Below are 18,160 nucleotides of genomic sequence, written 5' to 3' on the forward strand. Positions count from 1 at the left end.
ACAATGCTTGGCAGCACCGTGCAGTGCCCAGCAGCACCATGTAATGCCTAGCAGCACCATGCGATGCCCGGCAGCACCGTGCAGTGCCCGGCAGCACGGCACAATGCCTGGCAGCACCGTGCAGCGCACAACAGTACCATGCAATGCTTGGCAGCACCGTGCAGTGCCCGGCTCCCTCCCACACGATGCCCAGCAGCCCCCCGCAATGCCCGGCAGCTCCATCCCACACGGTGCCCGGCAGCCCCGTGCAGTGCCTAGCTCTCTCCCATGGGATGCCCGGCAGCCCCCAGCGGTGCTGCGTGATGCCTGGCACCCATCCGTACCCCCTACAAGAGGAGGGGTGGGAGCTGTACCCCGCTTCCCCCAAAGTAGGGGGGGCTGGCACCCGGATCCGGGCAGCGGGAGCCGAGAGGAGCCACTGTCCCAACCTGGATGCTGCAGAGAGGGGCTGGGGGGCCAGCAGCATCCTTTGGGCACAGGCACTTTATTTTTTGAAGCCCCCAGCTGGCACAGGAGGTGGAGGCCGAGTCTTGGATGGGGCAGAAATGGGGAAGAAAGTTGCTTTGAAGCAAATCTTTCACCGACATGATTTCCCGTGGGCTTAGAAAACACCCGGGGCTGGTTGGGCTGAGCGTGGAAAGGCAAGGAAGGGAGAAAAATAATCCTGCATCATGCTGGCCCTGGCCCCTCCCCGGCGCTGCGCCCTCCAAACGAGCTCTTATTAGTTTGCTTGTTGTCGTTTGCCAGATCAATGGTCCATGGAGGAGTGATCGATGGAGACCCAGCCGGCTAATAGTGCCGCACGCTTGGACGCTTAGTGCCGTGCTGGGCTCCTTGGGGAGCCCCAAATCCCGTCCCTCGCCGGCAAGGTGCTCCTCGCCCCGGGGGACCCATCCGGACCCCTCCAAGGGTGCTGGCAAGGTGGGGGATGCTCCCGGGATGGGTCCTGAGCTCTGCCCCGAGGACCCTAAAACTGAACAGAGGCTGCGCCTGCATCTCGCCATCCCTGGGAACACTTGGGAACACCACGCGTGGCCACCTCCCTTCGTTTGGGCTGTGTGCCGGGTGGTGGGGAAGGGAGGGCAGGAGCGCGGTCTCCGATCGATCGATTAATTAATTAATGGAGCGTGTCGTAGGTGAGGCGGCAGAGCTGTTTGAAGGAGGGGGGGGTGGAAGATGTGCCACGGCTCGGCAGGAGATCCCCAGCAGAGGTGGTCCCCGCTGCCTGTCCCCTGCCCGCTGGCTCTCGAGGGGGTGTCGGGGTGCGTGGGGGGGGGATGATGGGCACACGCTTGCCCCCGGCCTCCTGCCCTCCCTCCTGCCCGCGCAGGCAGCCGCCGGGGCCCTGCCTGCTGCATTCAGGCAGCGCGAGGGGGGACTTGACAATGCGAGGCCATTAGCATTGAAAATCCATGCAAAGCAGCTGTTCCCGCTCGGAGCGTGCAGCTGGATGCGGTTCCGGAGCGGGAGCCGAGGGCGCCGAGAGAGAGAGGGAGGAAAAGGCTTGGGGACCTCGTGCCATAGAGCGTCACCCCAAATTCCATTGGGGACCCATCCAGAGCCAGCGTGGAGGAGCCGAGGTCCTGCGCGGTGGGTGCGGATCCGTCCCGGGGGAGGATGCAGGATGCTCATCTCTCCCCGCTCCCTCGGCCTCCCGCCGTGCTGGGTTTTTTTCCGCTCCATTTGCCAGGGGCTGGAGCTGCTGCCTGATCGTATTTGGTAATAAATTATTAGTTCCAGCGCTCGGGAGCCCGGGAGCTCAAAATAGCTGCTTTTAAAGCAGGCGGCTGGTGCAGGTTGAGTTCAATGGCAATCTGCTCTGAAGGGCACTTCATGCTCATTAGGGGCCTTTCAAGGTGCTGGGGAGAAGCGGGGGGGGCCCGAAACCAAGGTGCTAAACCTGCCCGCATCGCATTTCCCGGCAGCTGCCTGCGGCGGGGACGGGGAAGCAGGGGAGGGCAGCCGGCAGCAGTACCGAGTCCCCCTGCCCGCACCAATCCGGGGAGGATCTCAGGGTTTTGGGGTGCTGGGAGCCCCGTTCCTGCCCTGGCACTGCCCGCTCCTGCCTGCCCGCGGCGGCTGCCGGCGTGTTTATTTGTCTCCAGCCCCACCAGGCAGCCAGACTGGTTCTGCTCTCGCTGCCGGAGGAGGCTCCCGCTGCCAAAAAACCCGCCAGCGTCATCAGGAGCAGATGGAGAGAAGATGGCACGCTCCCAGCTCCCAGCTCCCAGCCCTGCGCAAGGGGATGCGGGGGGCCGGGGTTGGAGGCGGGGGGGGGAACACAAGGGACCAGGCAGGGACACCCCCCTGTCCCCACCGGGAGCCGAGGGCTTGGGGGTCCTGCACCGTCAGGGATGCCAACCCCGCGGCTGGTGCCACGCGTGGCACCGCAGGAAGGGGTGCCAGGATGCGGGGGTGGCACGGGGAAGGGTGAGGGGGTCACGGCGATGGCCTTGCCGTCCCTTCCTCCTCCTCCTCCTCCTCCTCCTCCTCCTCGTCCCACCAGGCAGGGACCTGCCTGCTCCTGTGGGCAGGCAGCCAGCAGGCACCAGGAACGCCAGACACTCCCTGCGCCGCTGTGCCCGCGCAGATGCCGCGGGAGGGACGCGGACAAGGGTGGCACGTCGCCCGGTCCCCAACCTCCTCCGTGGCCTCAGCAGGGGACCCAGGAGACCCCCCCACACACCCCAGCCTTGATTTGGCAAGGGGGGGGTGTGCAGGAGCGAAGGCAGCAAGCGCTGCCCGAGGGCAGGTACGTGGGGGGGCTGCCAGCTCCTCTCCCTGCACACCCCCATAGGAGTGGGGGCAACGGAGGGGCAGCCTGCCCCGTTTCGGGGTTCGGCTCCCCACCCCGGTGAGGCAACCGCTGGCGTGACCCCAGGGCCGCTGCCGAGCTCTGAATTTGACCTGTTTTTCCACACGGATCTGCCTGCTGGGAAAAGCAGCCGGGGAGGGGTGGGAGGAGGGCGAGAGCCGGTTGGGGGGAGACCCCACCTTGCCGTGGGGTGGCACGGCATCCCCAGCCACCACCGGGACACCGGCACCCGCAGAGGTGAGCGGTACCCACGCCGCGCCGGTGACGGGATGCCGGAGGGATCGCGGGCGCCATCCCCACACGGATGCTCTCGGCCGCCGCGGCGTGCCTCAGTTTCCCCAGCTGGCAATTCTCCCGCGGAGCAACCCAGGGACGCCCGGACAGACGGACGCCACCTCCGTCGGGGCAAGGCGGGTGAGCGGCGCTGCTCGGGCCCCAGCCGGGGCGGAGGCGCCGATTTTATCACCGGGCAGGAGCGGCAAAACTGGTTTGGAGCGCAGCTGGGGCAGCGGCACAAGCTCGAGTTAGCGAGCCAGCGCCGAGGAGGGGGTTGGGGGAAACGTGAGCTCTCCGCACGCTTTCCCGGCGAGCTGCTGGCTCGGAGCTGCCCCGCGCTCGCCCGGCAAATCCCAGTGGGATCATGAGTTTGTTGGGAGGCGTTTGGGGCCGTGGAGATCAGCTGAGCATCACACGGGTGATGCTCCGTCGCCAGCCCCCGTGCCCTGGCGAGCGTGCGTGAGTGTGCTAATCCTCGCCGGCTGGTTAGGAAAGCGTTTCCAACCTTGGATTGGGGCTGGGGGGGGGGCGGGTTATGCCGGGGTTAATAGCTGGGGAGAAGCTGGGGGGGCACGGGGAGGTGCAGGGCTGTTTTTGGGGGGTGCAGGGCTGTGCTAAGGGGATGCCAAGGCAGCGCCTGGGGGATGAAGGGCTGTGCCCGAGGGATGCAGGGTTGTGCCTGAGGGATGCAGGGTTGTGCCGGGGGGATGTGGGGCAGTGCCTGGGGGGCACAGGGCTGTGCCCAGGGGATACCACTGGGATGCTGCAGCCCCCTGGGATAGCGCCTGGATGCACGGTGCTGCAGGCAGAGCCCGGTACCCTGCTCTCCAGGGGGGGGGTACCCAGGCACTTATCCGGGGGGGTCCGCGGGCCGGTGCAAAGCCCGGGGGTGCCCAGGCCAGGCTGGCGCGACGGGTTGGCTTCCCAGCTGTTCTGGTAATGAATTTACATGAGCCGAGTGTGTCGACAAGGCGGCAGTCAATGGCTGAGAGCACCGGAGTTAATAAATGCTTGTATAATGAGGGCAGAGGGGAGCGCGCGCCGCCGCGCCGGCCGCCTCTCCTGGGGCCGGGGGGCAAAGATTAATCAACGCTGAGTGGCACTCGCGGCCCCCCCGCCCCGGCTCCCACGACGCCCGCCGCTTTGCCCAGGCACCCTCTGCCGCGGGATGTTCCGGAGGTCTCCGGCATCGCCGGTGCCTCGAGCTGCCATCAGTCCTGCTGGGAGCTGGGGGGGGCTGCCCCTTGGCCCCCCCACCGCCCGCCTGCCCACCTGGGAGTGGGGCTAATTTTAGGCTGGTGTTAATGAAGCTGCTCATTTGGAAGTCTATTTTAAGGGCCCTGACATCAGCAGTTGCTGTTTTGGGAGATGGAGAGCCCTGGAGTGGCCGGCTGTGATAGCTGGGGGGGGGCACAGGGTGGGCTGCACCCTGCCACTCACAGCACCCGAACCCCCACCCTTAGGGGCTACTGTGCCCTATAGAACCTCTGTGCTTTCGGGTGCAACGATGGGGACTCGGGGGTGCCGTGGTGCAGATTTGAAGGTGCGGTGGGGGGGATTTGGGGGTGCAGTGGTGAGGATTTGAAAGTGCAGTGGAGGGGGATTTGGGGGTGCAGTGGTGGCGATTAGGGGTGCAGCGGTGGTGCTTTGGGTTTTGGCAGCACCACGTGAGTCAGGGGGCTGCGCCCTTCCCCATCACCTCCATCAGGACACTGAAGTCCCCGTAACCCCCCCAAAACACCCTCTGCCTTCCCAGGGGGCTCTGCTGAGCCCCTCCACACCGTTATCTGGGAGCGGTCCGGTCTGCGGGATTGCTGGGGCCATGGGACAGCTGCTGGCCCCTGCGTCACCTTATTTTCCGTGGGCGAGCTCGCTTTTTTAGATAAGCTGCCATGCCATAAGCGTGCGGGGCTCGTGCCCGCCCGCTCACTTCCCCCCCCGCCATGGCATGAACTCAGGATGTATTTTGGTGTGGGGTGGTGAACCAGAAGGAAGGTCTTGCTTGTCCTGCCGGTTGTTCCCTGCTCCCGTGGGGATTTGGGGATCCTCTCTCCCCGCGTCCCCGTCTAACGTGGGCTGCTCTTGTTCGCAGGCATGAGCCATGAGCCGAAGTCGCCGTCCCTAGGAATGCTCTCCACCGCCACCCGCACCACTGCCACCGTCAGCCCCCTCACCCCCTCGCCGCTCAACGGCTCCATCGTCCCCAATGGCAGCCCGGCAGCCAGCAGCACTTTGTCCGTCCAGGCAGCACCTTCCTCCAGCTTCGCCGCTGCTCTCCGCAAGCTCGCCAAGCAAGCCGAGGAGCCCAGAGGTAGGGGACGATGGTGGGGACGGGGTGCGGGGGGATGCTGAGCATCAGCGCCCTTCCCCGCCGCCGCCACCCAGGAGCCGGCGGACAGCGTTTTCTTGCCATTTCCCGAGCTAATGTCTTTCCCTGGCGTTGCGTCTCAAGAGGGCAGTTCAGAAATTCAATTCAGCCGGAGTAATCCAAATGCTGTATCACTTGCCGTACCCTGGGAGAAAGCCTGGGAGAGCGCAGTGCGGGGGGACCTGTCCCTCCCTGCCCCCCCAGCCCTGCTCCCTCCCACCATACTTCACCAAAATGCCATTTTTTCCAGAGGCTCCTCAAATCTGTTCCTTCCCCAGCCAAACTGCCCGGCTAAACAGCAAATTTGAGTGCCCCCAGGGAGGTCCCTGTCCCTTGTCACCCTGTGATGGCCTGGCTGCCACATCCTCCATCGCACCCCCTGTCTCTGCTCGGGCGCGGGGTGCAGCTCGCCATGGGGGGTGTGAGCTGCTGTCGCGGTGCCGGAGCACCCTGAGGTCCCTGCCGCTGCGGGAACTGTGTGCTGCAGGAATTGCCAGGGGTGTTACCGCATGTGCAGGGGGAGGCAGCTTGTCCCCGGACTGTGAAGCGTTTCACCAGGAGACTGCAGGCGTCATCGATTTGCAACGAAATAGTATTTATCCCTGGTGTTTCCATTGGTGGGTGTTCCCTGTTGGGTTATTGCCCACCGCCCGGGCACTTTGGTCCCTGGGGAGGATGCCCGACCCTTTGCAAGATGTTTTTTTGCAAGGCCCTGTTTGCAAGGTCTTTTTGGAAGGCCCTTTTTGGAAGATCCTTTTTGGAAGATCCTTTTTGGAAGGCCCTTTTTGGAAGATCCTTTTTGGAAGACCCTTTTTGGAAGATCCTTTTTGGAAGGCCCTTTTTGGAAGGCCCTTTTTGGAAGATCCTTTTTGGAAGATCCTTTTTGGAAGGCCCTTTTTGGAAGATCCTTTTTGGAAGGCCCTTTTTGGAAGATCCTTTTTGGAAGATCCTTTTTGGAAGGCCCTTTTTGGAAGATCCTTTTTGGAAGATCCTTTTTGGAAGATCCTTTTTGGAAGGCCCTTTTTGGAAGATCCTTTTTGGAAGATCCTTTTTGGAAGGCCCTTTTTGGAAGATCCTTTTAGCAAAGACCCCTTTGGCAAGGCTCTTTTTGGAAGACCTTTTTTGCAAGCGCCATCTGCAAGACCCTCCTCGCAGCCCCCCGCCAGCTGTGAAATGCCCCAGCACAGCCGTGTCCGCTCTGGCATCGGCTGCTCCCGAGGAAGCACGTGGGGATGCCGGGTCCCAGTGACACCAAAAGGACCAAGTCTTGGTGATCCTTCAGCCTCGCTGGGAGCTCCTGGTTCTCCCTGGCTGCCTCCTCCAGAGCTCATCTGCTTCCTTTGGGGCGTTCGCTTGGGTTTGGGGGAATATTTTACCTTTTATTCCCCCCACAGCCCCTGGCTTGTGCTCCCGCCATCCTGCTCAGCCCATCCGAAGGGACGTCAGCAGGTTTTGGCATGGATTTCGTGGTGCTGGAGAGAAGCAGCCGCATTCCCTTTGGATTTCCCCTTAATGACTGCATAGTTTGTTTGCAAAAAAACCCCCGTCCTCACCCATCTGGGTGCCCAAAGTGGCTCATCGCTGAGGTTTTGAATAGGCGTGGGTATGGGTGCCTGTCGGGAATGGGGTTTCTCTCCATGCTGTGGTTTTTAGCCCCAGGCAATGAAGTGCTTTGCCCCCAAATCCTCACCCCACTCCCCATCCCACAATGGGAGATGCTCCGCCGTGGCAGATGCAGCCGATGGGGCGATGCCAACCGGGTCCGCCCAGGATCGCCGGCTTTTTTACTGGCTTTATGGGCTGGCAGTTGTGCCATGGCCGGGGCATCTGTAGGGACATCCCGCTCCCCGACAGCATCCCCAGCTGCAGGGGCTCATCCTGACCGACTCCATCCCAGCAAAGCCCCAAGAAGCCACCGAAGCCATTGCCTGGCCAGGGGCTCCTGCCTCCCGTCCTACCCCGGGCTGTCTGCAGGGTGGGTTTTATTCCACCCCCCCCCCCCCTTCCTTTCATTTTTCCCCCCTCCTCCTTCAGGGTCTCAGCTGTTAATTACATTTGCCTGTCAGCCCGGGCTGCTAATCTGCTATCGCCGAGCGGAAAGCGGGAGGTCAGAAAACAAAGGTGACACCATCACACTGTGCCTCTTGTCATCTCCAATCCAGATTAGTTTCATTGACTAACTCCTGGCTGAATACCACCAGTTAATTATAACGATCACAAACCCTCCCGTTTAAAGCCACACAGCGAGAATTAAGGTTCTGAAGTAAGACTTTAGCTTCATTAATTGCCGGGCTCATTGTGATGGTATTGATTGTTAACGCTATCGCGTGGTGAGTAATGGCTTCCCAGCTCAGAGGGGATTAGGCTGCTAATTGTTGTTGGCCTTGCGCTGACAAGATAGACTTCAGTGGGTGTCAAATCCGTATCGGCGGCCTCCTTTGTCGCGGGCAGCCTTTCTCTTTCCCCGAGTCTTGCCACTCTTGAAATGAAAGCGATTCGGAGCGACTCGGGAATAATTAATAAGGCAGGGCGGCCGGCAGCGGGCTGCTCCGCTTGGCCTCTCTGCTCCGCCGAGCATCCTTCTGGCTGCCTGGGGATGCTCGTGCTTCCCTGCGGCATTCCTGGCTCCCTCCCGGCGTTAACCTTGGCGCCGGGGTGGGGAGGGTGAGCGCGGTGAGGAGCGCGTGGGGCTTTCGGACGGGGATGGAGATGACGGGTTGCAGCCTCGCAGGGCGAGGAGCTGCTTTGGCGCGCTCAGGGGAGCCAGCTCGTGTGCTTCCAGGGCGAGGAGCCGGCTTGCACGCTCGGGGGAGCCCGGCTTGCACGCTCGAAGGGCGAGGAGACACCTTGTACACACAGGGGAGCTGGCTTGCATGCTTGCAGGGCAAAGAGCTGGCTTGCACGCTCCGGGGAGCCAAATGGCACGCTTGCAGGGCAAGGAGCCGGCGTGCACGCTCAGGGGAGCCGGCTTGCACGCTCAGGGGGGACAAGGCCCCTTCTCGGTGCCAGGCTCAGTGCCAGATTGGGGAGCATCCTCACCTCTCGGCTGGCATCCTGCGGCGACCACGGGCCACCCCTCGGTGGCCAGTAGCTGGTCCCTGCCGGCATGTCGGAAACCTTCCCTTGGCCCAGACTGGTGGGAGCAGGGTTTCAGGGGGTAGGAGCCCCCCCCCGCCCCAAGCTGCCTGGCTGGGTTTTAGGAGCGGGCGATGTGCCGCAGAGCAGATGCTGGGTGCCGCGTGCCCTAGTTAATGTTGAATTTGTATTTCTGCTCCAGCTCTGCTTTTCTACCCACATCGCACTCCCCGCTTTAATTCCATTTTTATTTTTCCCTTGGAAATATCGCCAGCATCCCCAGGGTGGGTATAATTTAAAGTACAGATGTATTATGCAAATAAAGCCAAAGCCTTGCCCAAGGGTTACAGGGAGTGACTCCTTCATCCCAGCGTCTCCGACTGCCCTGGCTTGCGCGCAGCGACTTTTGCAGCCGGATTAAGGAGTCTGCGGGTTCGGCTAGAGAAGGTGCGGCCGCCCGGGGTTGGCATCGCATCGGTGTCACTCGTGCCAAGGCGAGCAGCACGGTCAGGGCTCGCTGCGCCCATGAAAGGCTTTACCAGAGCTGGGGGGGTTGGCAGTCCCTACTAGATGGGAGCAAGAGGGTGCCCGTCCCACCATGTAGGGCAAAGCCTTTTAGCACCGGAGGGAACCTGCCTTGGGACAGGGCTCCCTGGGACCCCCCAGGATGGGAGGACAGGGGTCCAGCCCAGGGGGCTGGAGGGATGCCGACTGCCTTGCGTGCATCCCTGTGCCCCATCCCTGGTCCCTGCAGCGGGGCATCCCACCGGGGATGGCGTGGGATGCTTCAGCTCGTTTGGAGGGCGGTTTCAGCCTTTTTCCCCCACTTATTTTAATTTTTAATTTAATTTCAGGGTCCTCGATAAGCAGCGAGTCGTCCCCGGTCTCCTCGCCGGCCACCAACCACAGCTCCCCCGCCAGCACGCCCAAGCGCGGCCCCATGGGTCCCATCATCGTGCCCCCGGGGGGGCACAGCGTGCCCAGCACGCCGCCCGTCGTCACCATCGCCCCCACGAAGACGGTCAACGGGGTCTGGAGGAGCGAGGGCAGACAGGTATGGACGTGTTTGGGGGGGTACCTGACCCCCCCCCCCCCTCAAAGGATGAAGGGTATGGGATGCCATGCATGGCACTGAACGTGCCAACTTTGGTTCGAGATGCCAGGGGGGCTGCCCCCCATTTTGTCCCTTCTCCTCCCCACCATGTCCCTGGGCTGCCGTCATCCCCGGGCTGCCATCGTCCCCGGGGTTGCCATCCGGAGGGGAGCGCGAGGAAGAAGGAGGGGTGGGGGGAGCGGCTAATTAAGAAGCATCGTTAGTGGTTCTTCTCTCCTCCGCACGCTACAAGCAGATTCCCGGGGGGATTATGCCACTTGGAAAGACTAATTAAACCACAAAGCGGAGAGGCGATGGGAGGGGATGAGAAACGCCGAGGGCGGCGGGGGGAGAAAAATAAATTGAACCGCGATCCCCGGGCGCTCGGAGGGGAGCATGGGGTATCTGGGTGCTCCCCACCCCCCCGTGTCCCCCCACCGTGTCCCCCCCGTGTCGCCTCCTCCCCAGTGACCCCTGCAGCACGGGGGTTAACCGAGCGTGGGTTATTGTCTGGCAGAGCTGCGCTCGCAGCGTGACGCCCCGAGACGGGGAGGTAATTAGAGCAGAGCTTGGCACGCACAATAAGCCTTAATGCAGGCAGTGGAGGCGGCAGGGCGAAGGCGGGGGGGACGGGACGCCCTTTGTGCCGGCCACAGTGACCTTGGGACCATCCCCGATGGCCAAGGACCTGCGACCTGCCCCAGAGGGTCTGGGGACTGGGACTGGATGGGTGGGGGGATACGGGGGGCTGCCACCGTCCTCCTCCTCTAGCCGCTAAACGGAGAAGATGCAATGAAAAATAATGATTTTTAAACCCAACCTTGCCTTGCCGGAGGTCACCCCCCTAACTGCCAGGGACCCTGCGGGTCACCCTAAGGGGTCCCCCCTTGCCAGGGGGTCCCTTCCCCAGCAGGCGTGGGTGCCAGGAGGGAGCGACCTTCATCCTGGTGCTGGGAATGGGGAGCTGATGGAAGACGGCTGAGGCCCCGCGGCGGGGTGGGGGGGTGCTGATGCTGGCCTGTCCGTGGGGCCGGGGAGGGGGATGCTGGGCTGACCCCTGGTTTATGGCGGCTATCAAAGGGCTGCTGGATTTCCACTGGCCGTGTCTGTATCCTCCCCGGATGATTAATAGCTCTGGAGAACAAAGCGGCCCGTAAATCTCCAGGCAGGTAACGTGTGTCCTGCTGTCAGCGCTGCCCCGGCTTCGGCACCCCCTCTCCCACCAGTGCCCCCCCCGGTGTACCTCCCCTTGGACCCTCAAGCCCCTCCAGCCCACCCTTCAACAGCCTGGATGCGGGAGGATGCTCCGGTGGATGCATCCTCCCCTGGGTACCGGTACCAGCCGGCGACCCCATGGGCATGGTGGAGATCCACCGAGGGTCTTGGGGTGGGGACACAGCAGGGACCCCCCCCACCTCCATTCCCTCACGGGGTCCCTGCCACCCCCCTAACGCCCAGCTCGGCGTTTTCTCCCTCTTTGCCTTCCAGCAAGAAGCAGGGTCACGAGGAAGCAGCAGCAGCGGCGGCCGCGAGCGCCTGATTTCGGAGCCCCCCCTCGCCCAGGAGAAAGCAGGGGGCCCCGCCGTCCCCTCCCACCTCCTGGGGACTCCCTACTCCTTCGGGCTGCCCCACAGCTCCGTGGTCCAGGACTCCCGCTTCCCGCCTCTCAAGTGAGTCCGGCGGCAATGGATGGAGCGGGGTGGGGAGGGGGGGGTCTCTCAGGATGCAGGCGTCCCCTGTGAGCTCTGGTCCCACTGAGCATCCTGGGGTGAGGTGACATCTCCTTAGGGGGGACAGGGTGGGATGGTGACCATCTCCCCGCTTCCCCAGCCTGCAGCGGCCGGTCCACCACGTGGTGCCTCCCAGCGCCGTCACCGAGGATTACCTGCGCAGTTTTCGTCCCTACCACACCGCCGAGGACCTCCGCATGTCCTCCCTGCCGCCCCTCGGACTGGATCCGGCCGCCGCCGCCGCTTACTACCACCCCAGCTACCTGACGCATCACCCCTTCCCGCACCCTGCCTTCAGGTGGGCATCGCCACGCTCGGACCTGGGGGTCCCTGGGGGATGCCAGTAGCTGGAGGACGAGCCTTGGGGGCTGCGGAGGTTGGAGCCTGAGCCGGGGAGGACGGTTGGGCTGCCCTGAGGGCATTTTGGGGGGGGGGTGTGTCTCCGAACCCCTCTCCCAGCAGAAGGCAGCCCCTGTCCAGCCTGGGATCACTCCCGGGAGGTCAGGGAGGGAAATTGGGGGTTTCTTTCCTCCGCTGAGCATCCCCGTCTCCCCAGGATGGACGAGTCGTACTGCCTGTCGGCGCTGCGGTCCCCCTTCTACCCGCTGCCGGCGCCGGGCTCGCTGCCGCCCCTGCACCCCTCGGCCATGCACCTGCATCTTTCGGGGGTACGGTACCCCCCCGAGCTCTCGCACTCCTCCCTCTCCGCCCTGCAGTCCGAGCGCATCTCCAGCCTCGCCGCCGAGAGGTACGGGGGGGACGATGGCCGGGGACGGGGGGGGAAAGACAGGGCACCCCGGCAGGGGATGCTAACAGGCACCTGGGGGTTGTTTGGGGGGTGGTGGTTTTTTTTTCGGCTTTTCTTTGCAGGCTGCAAATGGACGAGGAGCTGCGGCAGAGGGAGCGAGAGCGTGAGCGCGAGCGGGAGAAGGAGCGGGAGCGAGAAGCCGACCGGGAGCGGGAGAAGGAGCGCGAACGGGAGCGGGAACGCGAGAAGGAGCTGGAGCGCGAGCGGGAGAAGGAGCGGGAACGGGAGCTGGAGAGGCAGCGGGAGCGCGCCCGGGAGAAGGAGCTGAGCATGGTGAAAGCCATGGAGGGGCCCTTCCTCCCCGTGGCCGAGCTGCATGGGCTGCGGGGGCACCCGGCCGAGGAGCGGGGCAAGCCGGTGGAGCCGCTGGCGCCCAGCAGAGCAGGTAACGTCCCCACAGGTGACACTGGGTCCTGGGGGGGGGGGCCCGCCGCCTTCGGCGCAGCTTGCCACGCTCCCCTTTTCCCCTCCAGATGGCAAAGCTGAGGGGGTCGGTGGCCCCGGGAGGTGGCTGGAGATGGATGGAGCCGGGCTCTCCCGGCTGCCAGCTCGCTTTTTTGCCAAAAGCCCAGCTGCCGCGGCTCTCGGAGAGGCGGCACGGTGCCTGTGCCATCTGACTTCGGTCCGGGGCGGCAACGCGCCCGGTGCCGCGGCACGCCTGGCAGCTGGGCTGGCACCGAGCGGGCAGACCCCTCGTGCCCTGCGGGCAGGGGAGCGCCGGGCTCTGGCTGGCGGCTCCCCCACAGCTCCGGGTGCCTCCCACCTGCGGGGATGCTCGGTGGGGGGGCCTTGAGCACCCCAAAATACCCCGATGGCCAACAGTTGGCCACAGGTAGCCCCCCCCCCCTTTCCATGCCCTAACTCTCCGGCACCCCTTTTCCAACCCAGAGAAGCTCAAGGACTCGGTGCTGCCGACGCCAAAGCCCATCCAGCACCCGCTGCACCAGCCGCCGGCCTCCCACCACCCCGTACCCAGCCTCATCCCCAACCACAACGTGTTCCCGCTGCCGGGGAGCAGCGCGGCCACGGCGCTGCTCATCCACCGCACCAACGAGGAGGAGAAGTGGCTGGCCCGGCAGCGCCGGCTGCGCCAGGAGAAGGAAGATCGGCAATCCCAAGTCTCGGAATTTCGGCAACAAGTGCTGGAGCAGCACCTTGACATGGGGCGCACCCCGAGCCAGCCCGAGCCGGACCATCGGCCGGAGCATCCCAGGTAGGGATGCTGCCAGCCCCGCTCCCTAAAACCTATTTGCATTTTCCCACATCGCGGCCATCCCTGCTGTAATCTCTATAGGATTTTTTCTCCCCCTCCGTCACCCCACGGCTGTGCTGGCCCCGTTAGCTGGTTCTGTCGCCCCCCCAGCCATTAGGTAGCCGTCATCCCATAGCCTTGCCCCTCGCTCCTTGCACATCCCGCCGTGATCGGCCGGCGCCAGCAGGTCCCCGTCACGCGGTGCCAGCCAGGCCGGCTGCGCTGGCAGCGCCGGGCTTCGCCGGTGCCCGACATCTGCGCGGCGGCAGGCGACGAGCCCGGGAGGTGGCCGGGGGCCAGCGGCGAGCGGCCAGGTGCTGCCCAGGCACCCGGCACCGCTAATTGCGGCTCCCCGCCGTGCAAGCGGACCCAGGCGAATGGATGTCCCGTTTTGGGGAAAGGGGGGGCACCTGCCCTGAACCTGGGCGATTTTTGGGGGCTGGGGGGGGTGCAGAGGAGCGTGCCTGCATCCCCTGATTGACAGGGGCTTGCTCACCCCCATCACTGAGTGCTTAAGCAGCGCGGGCTCATCCAGCCGGCTCTGCCGCCAGCTCCCTTTGTTATTTTTGGGTATCCAGGGGATTAGCGCGGCTCATCGAGGATAATAAGGAGCGGATCGCGGGGCGGCACAAAGGCGAGTGCCCGCCGCAGCCTCTTTTTCCCCATCCCCTCCTCCCACCCCAAACCGGAGAGGAGACAGCAAGGTCACCCCGAACCACCTGCAACCGGGGGATACTCCATCCTCATTCTCCTCCCCATCCTGGAGCTGCCCGCATCCAGTGTGGAGGGAAAGGCACCGATCCCCGGCAGGGCAGGCGATGCTTTGCCGCCGGTGGTGACACGGTGCCGGGGCGGCGGATGGCGTCGCTGAGCTGAACTCGTTGCTCCGTGCATGGAGGTCCGGGGCGCTGGAGCAGAAAAGCGTTAAATGCACAGCTTGGGCGCATGAAATATTTATCCCGCTAACGGGCTGGCTCCGGCCCCGGCTGTCGGAGGAGGGTTGCACCGGGGTGCTTGCCCTTGCTGCGGGGAGAGCAGGGATGTGCCAGGACCGATGGGCTCTGCTGTCCCCATGGTGGGCAGCAGTGGGGGGGCGCAGGGTTGAGCCTGGGGTCCCCTGCTCGGCACCCCGGGGATGCAGCCACATCCCTGCTCAACCTGCCCGGGAGCAGCCTTAACTCTGCCCCTCCATCCCTCGGGGTGGTGGCACAGGAGGGGACGAGCGTGGCAGCCCCATGTGCATAAACCCCTCCATGTGGCTCTAACCAGCGTGTTTCTCCCCCAAAAGCGGCCCGGTACCGGGGTGCGGCTGGCTCTCCAGGCAGCGGTGCCAGCTCCTCACCTCTCTGGTCCTCTCCTCTCCCCACAGGTCGGGATCGAGCCGCCACGAGCCAAGTGGCCGGGAGCCAGGGCAGCACTTCGGCGGACCCCCGCCGCTCATCTCCCCCAAGCCCCAGCACCACCCCGTCACCACGTCCCTCTGGAACCCCGTCTCGCTGATGGAGAGCCCCCCCGAGCCCCCCCGGCGCCTCCCCGAGCCCCATGCCCTCCACGGCCACCCGGCCCCCTTCGAGCCCAGCCGTCAGGGCATCCCGCTGGTGAAGGTGGAGAGGGTCTTCTGCCCCGAGAAGCTGGAGGAGGGGGCGAGGAAGAGGGATGCTCTGGAGAAATATCCCCCAGCACGGGAGCCCGGCGCCCCGGAGCACGGGGGCTTCACCCACGCTCCCTTCCTAGCTGAGCTGGAAAAATCCACGCAGAGCATCCTAAGCCAGCAAAGACCCCCAGCCGCCCCCTTCGTCGAGGCCACCAAGCCCAGCTCGCCCTACCGGCCCCCCCCTCCCCGCGCCCAGGACCCCATGTACATCTACGACGAGTTTGTGCAGCAGCATCGCAGGCTGGTCAGCAAACTTGACCTGGAGGAGCGCCGGCGGAGGGAAGCCCGCGAAAAAGGTGAGACGCCGGGTTTGCACCGCGCCGAGGAACACCCCCCCCCGCCACTGCCGCACCGGCACCGGGATTTGGCGGTGGCGGGGGCGGCTGGTGGGTCTCCTGGGGATGCCAGCAGCCCGCGATGCAAATGCTCCCACAAGCCAAGCGGCTCCGTAAATCCTCCGCTCTAGACATGCCCAATTAATAAATGATGAGCTGAGGCTAATAAGCGGGCTTTAAATATTAATGGGACTGCGCGAGTGGGGATAAGAACAGCGGTGAGGAGGAGACGGAGTGCTTGGTGGGGGGGGGGGCACAAGCGGTGCCATCTCCCCTCCAGCAGGGATGAGGGGGCCTCGGCCACAGCCTCCCCACCGGCCGTGCCCCTTTAACCCGCCTGTTGAGCCCCTGCCACCCATCCCAAAGTGATGCTGAGCCACGCAGCGGTGGGCAATGCCCTCCAGGGTCCCACAGCTGGCAGAGCGGGGGACGGGGCTCTTTTGGGTTACACCCCTCGCCCCCCTGGGACCCACGTTGGACCCCCACCAGCATCCCACCTTGCTGCACCAGCACCCTGCTGCATCCCCGTCCCGAGGAGGGTCCCAGCAGGTTTCCCAGCAGTTCCCTGGGGTCTCCGCCGTCTCCCCAGTCTCACGCCAGCCTCTCCCCATCCCCAGGTTACTATTACGACCTGGACGACTCCTGCGACGACAGTGACGAGGAGGAGGTGCGGGCCCATCTCCGCTGTGTGGCTGAGCAGCCCCCGCTGAAGCTGGACACGTCCTCCGAGGTACAGCTGGCACTCGCTGTCCCCTGTCCCCCCCTTGTCCCCCAGGGGAGCAGCCCCTCCTCGGCCACCAGCTCCCAGTGCCGCGGTGCAGCCACCGTTCCCAGTCGGCTGCAGAGGCACCAGCGGGTCAGGGATGGGGATGGAGATGAGGATGAGGATGGGGACCGGTCTGGGGGTGACCCTGCTCTGCTCTCCCCCTCGGTGCCCCAGAAGCTGGAGTTCCTGCAGCTCTTCGGCCTCACCACGCAGCAACAGAAGGAGGAATTGCTGAGCCAGAAGCGGCGCAAACGCCGGCGGATGCTGCGGGAGAGGAGCCCCTCGCCGCCGACGGTGCAGAACAAGCGCCGCACGCCCTCCCCGCGCCTCCCGCTCTCCACCCGCTACAGCCCCGACGAGATGAACAACAGCCCCAACTTCGAGGAGAAGAAGCGCTTCCTCACCATCTTCAACCTCACGCACATCAGCGCCGAGAAGAGGAAAGGTAAAACAGCCATGGTCCGTGCACGCTCGGGGTCAGCTCTGGCTCAGGGGGTCCCCGCTCACTGGTTTGGGGGGTGCCGTGGGGCTGGGGGGGACGGTCCCGCCTGGGGCCGTGAGCTTGCTCTGCTGAGCAGAGGCTACACTAAACCTCAGCTTCCCATGCCGCAGACAAGGAGAAGCTGGTAGAGATGCTCCAGGCCATGAAGCAGAAGACCACGCCGGCCGCCGTGGTGGTGAAGAGCTCCCCACGGGACAGCCCCAGTGGCCCTGCCATCGGTAAGCATCCCTGATCCTTCCCCGGCTCTCGGCTCGGGAGCATCCCCTGCCTGGCACGATGCGGGGGGCACGGTTTTGCCTTGGGGGGGGGACACGGAGCCCTGCCGGCAGCCGACTCTGCTCTTCCTCTGCCCAAAGAGCCGCTGGTGCCGCCGCTCCCACTGGATCCGGATAAACCCGTGGGCATCGCTGTCTCCGTGCCGGAGGTGCAGAAGACGGTGGAGCCCAGCAGGTTAGACCAGCTGAGACCCCAGGAGCTACCGAGGGCTAAGGAATCGGCCACCGCGCTGGCAGAGAAGCCCCGGCTGAGCGATGGGCATCCCGGGAAGAAGGCACTCAGCATCCTCAGCTACGTCAGGGGTCCCCTTCCCAAGGACATCCCGGTGCCGCTGTCCCACAGCATGAACGGCAAGAGCAAGCCTTGGGAGCCCTTCATCGCCGAGGAGTTCGCCCATCAGTTCCACGAGTCGGTGCTGCAGTCCACCCAGAAGGCATTGCAGAAGCACAAAGGTAAGGGCAGGGATGTGGGGAGCAGGCTGGGTACCATGGGGGGGCGTAACATCCCTGTGGGGTGGGAGACCCCTTCGTCCCCCCACTGGGGTTCAGCACCACCAAGGGCGCAAAATCTACTGACCACCTCGTTGCTGGAACATCCCAGAAGCTCATCGATGAAGATAAATATAAGGTTCTGGGATAATATGGCTCCATTCCCCCCAAACTCATTAAGCAAGGAAAATGAAGTTACTCCAGTGCGCAGGGGTGATGAAAACCCCCAGAAGATGCTGTAGCCCCCCAAAAAGGGCCTGGGGAGGAGGAAATTAATACCTTGAGGGGAGCATCTTTCTCGATGCAGCCTCAGGGAGGGCAGCAGTGGGGTGGGCGATGTGGGGAGCAGGTGGGGGATATGGGGGGGGCGGGCAGGGGGCTGACGCTTGGTTCCCGCAGGGGGGACGGCGGCGTTGACGGCGGAGCAGAACCACAAGCTCGACACCTCCATCCACTACAACATCCCCGAGCTGCAGGCGTCCAGCCGCCTGGCTGCCCCACCGCACAACGGCACGGCCGAGGGGCCGCTGCCCCACCGGGTGCTGCCCCCGCTGCCCCACGACTCGGCCTCTGAGGAAGAGGAGGAGGAGGAGGAGGAAGAGGAGGAAGAGTACCCCAGGCCCAAGTGGCAAGGGATCGAGGCAATTTTTGAAGCTTACCAGGAACATATAGAAGGTAGAGGATGGGGGGGAGGGGCAGGGAGGGTAAACCCTCACTTTGTG

At 64.4% G+C, this 18,160-nt stretch overlaps 1 protein-coding gene across 2 annotated transcripts in view; it reads left to right on the top strand.

The window, feature by feature from the left end:
* The window catches only part of GSE1 (Gse1 coiled-coil protein), a 102,529-nt gene that overhangs the window by 82,640 nt on the left and 1,729 nt on the right, over positions 1-18,160 (top strand). Inside the window, exons 3-15 of one of the 2 annotated variants that reach the window (XM_069793323.1) lie at positions 5,184-5,402; positions 9,389-9,588; positions 11,116-11,297; positions 11,458-11,655; positions 11,914-12,105; positions 12,228-12,550; positions 13,054-13,378; positions 14,787-15,367; positions 16,024-16,136; positions 16,347-16,617; positions 16,770-16,892; positions 17,031-17,402; positions 17,838-18,113. In XM_069793323.1, the coding sequence (XP_069649424.1) occupies positions 5,184-5,402; positions 9,389-9,588; positions 11,116-11,297; positions 11,458-11,655; positions 11,914-12,105; positions 12,228-12,550; positions 13,054-13,378; positions 14,787-15,367; positions 16,024-16,136; positions 16,347-16,617; positions 16,770-16,892; positions 17,031-17,402; positions 17,838-18,113 (3,375 nt within the window). The remainder of the gene's footprint in view (positions 1-5,183; positions 5,403-9,388; positions 9,589-11,115; positions 11,298-11,457; positions 11,656-11,913; positions 12,106-12,227; positions 12,551-13,053; positions 13,379-14,786; positions 15,368-16,023; positions 16,137-16,346; positions 16,618-16,769; positions 16,893-17,030; positions 17,403-17,837; positions 18,114-18,160) is intronic. The other variant, XM_069793324.1, reaches the window with a different exon arrangement.

Source organism: Haliaeetus albicilla, chromosome 10, assembly GCF_947461875.1.
Source record: "Haliaeetus albicilla chromosome 10, bHalAlb1.1, whole genome shotgun sequence".
Lineage (NCBI taxonomy): Eukaryota > Metazoa > Chordata > Aves > Accipitriformes > Accipitridae > Haliaeetus > Haliaeetus albicilla.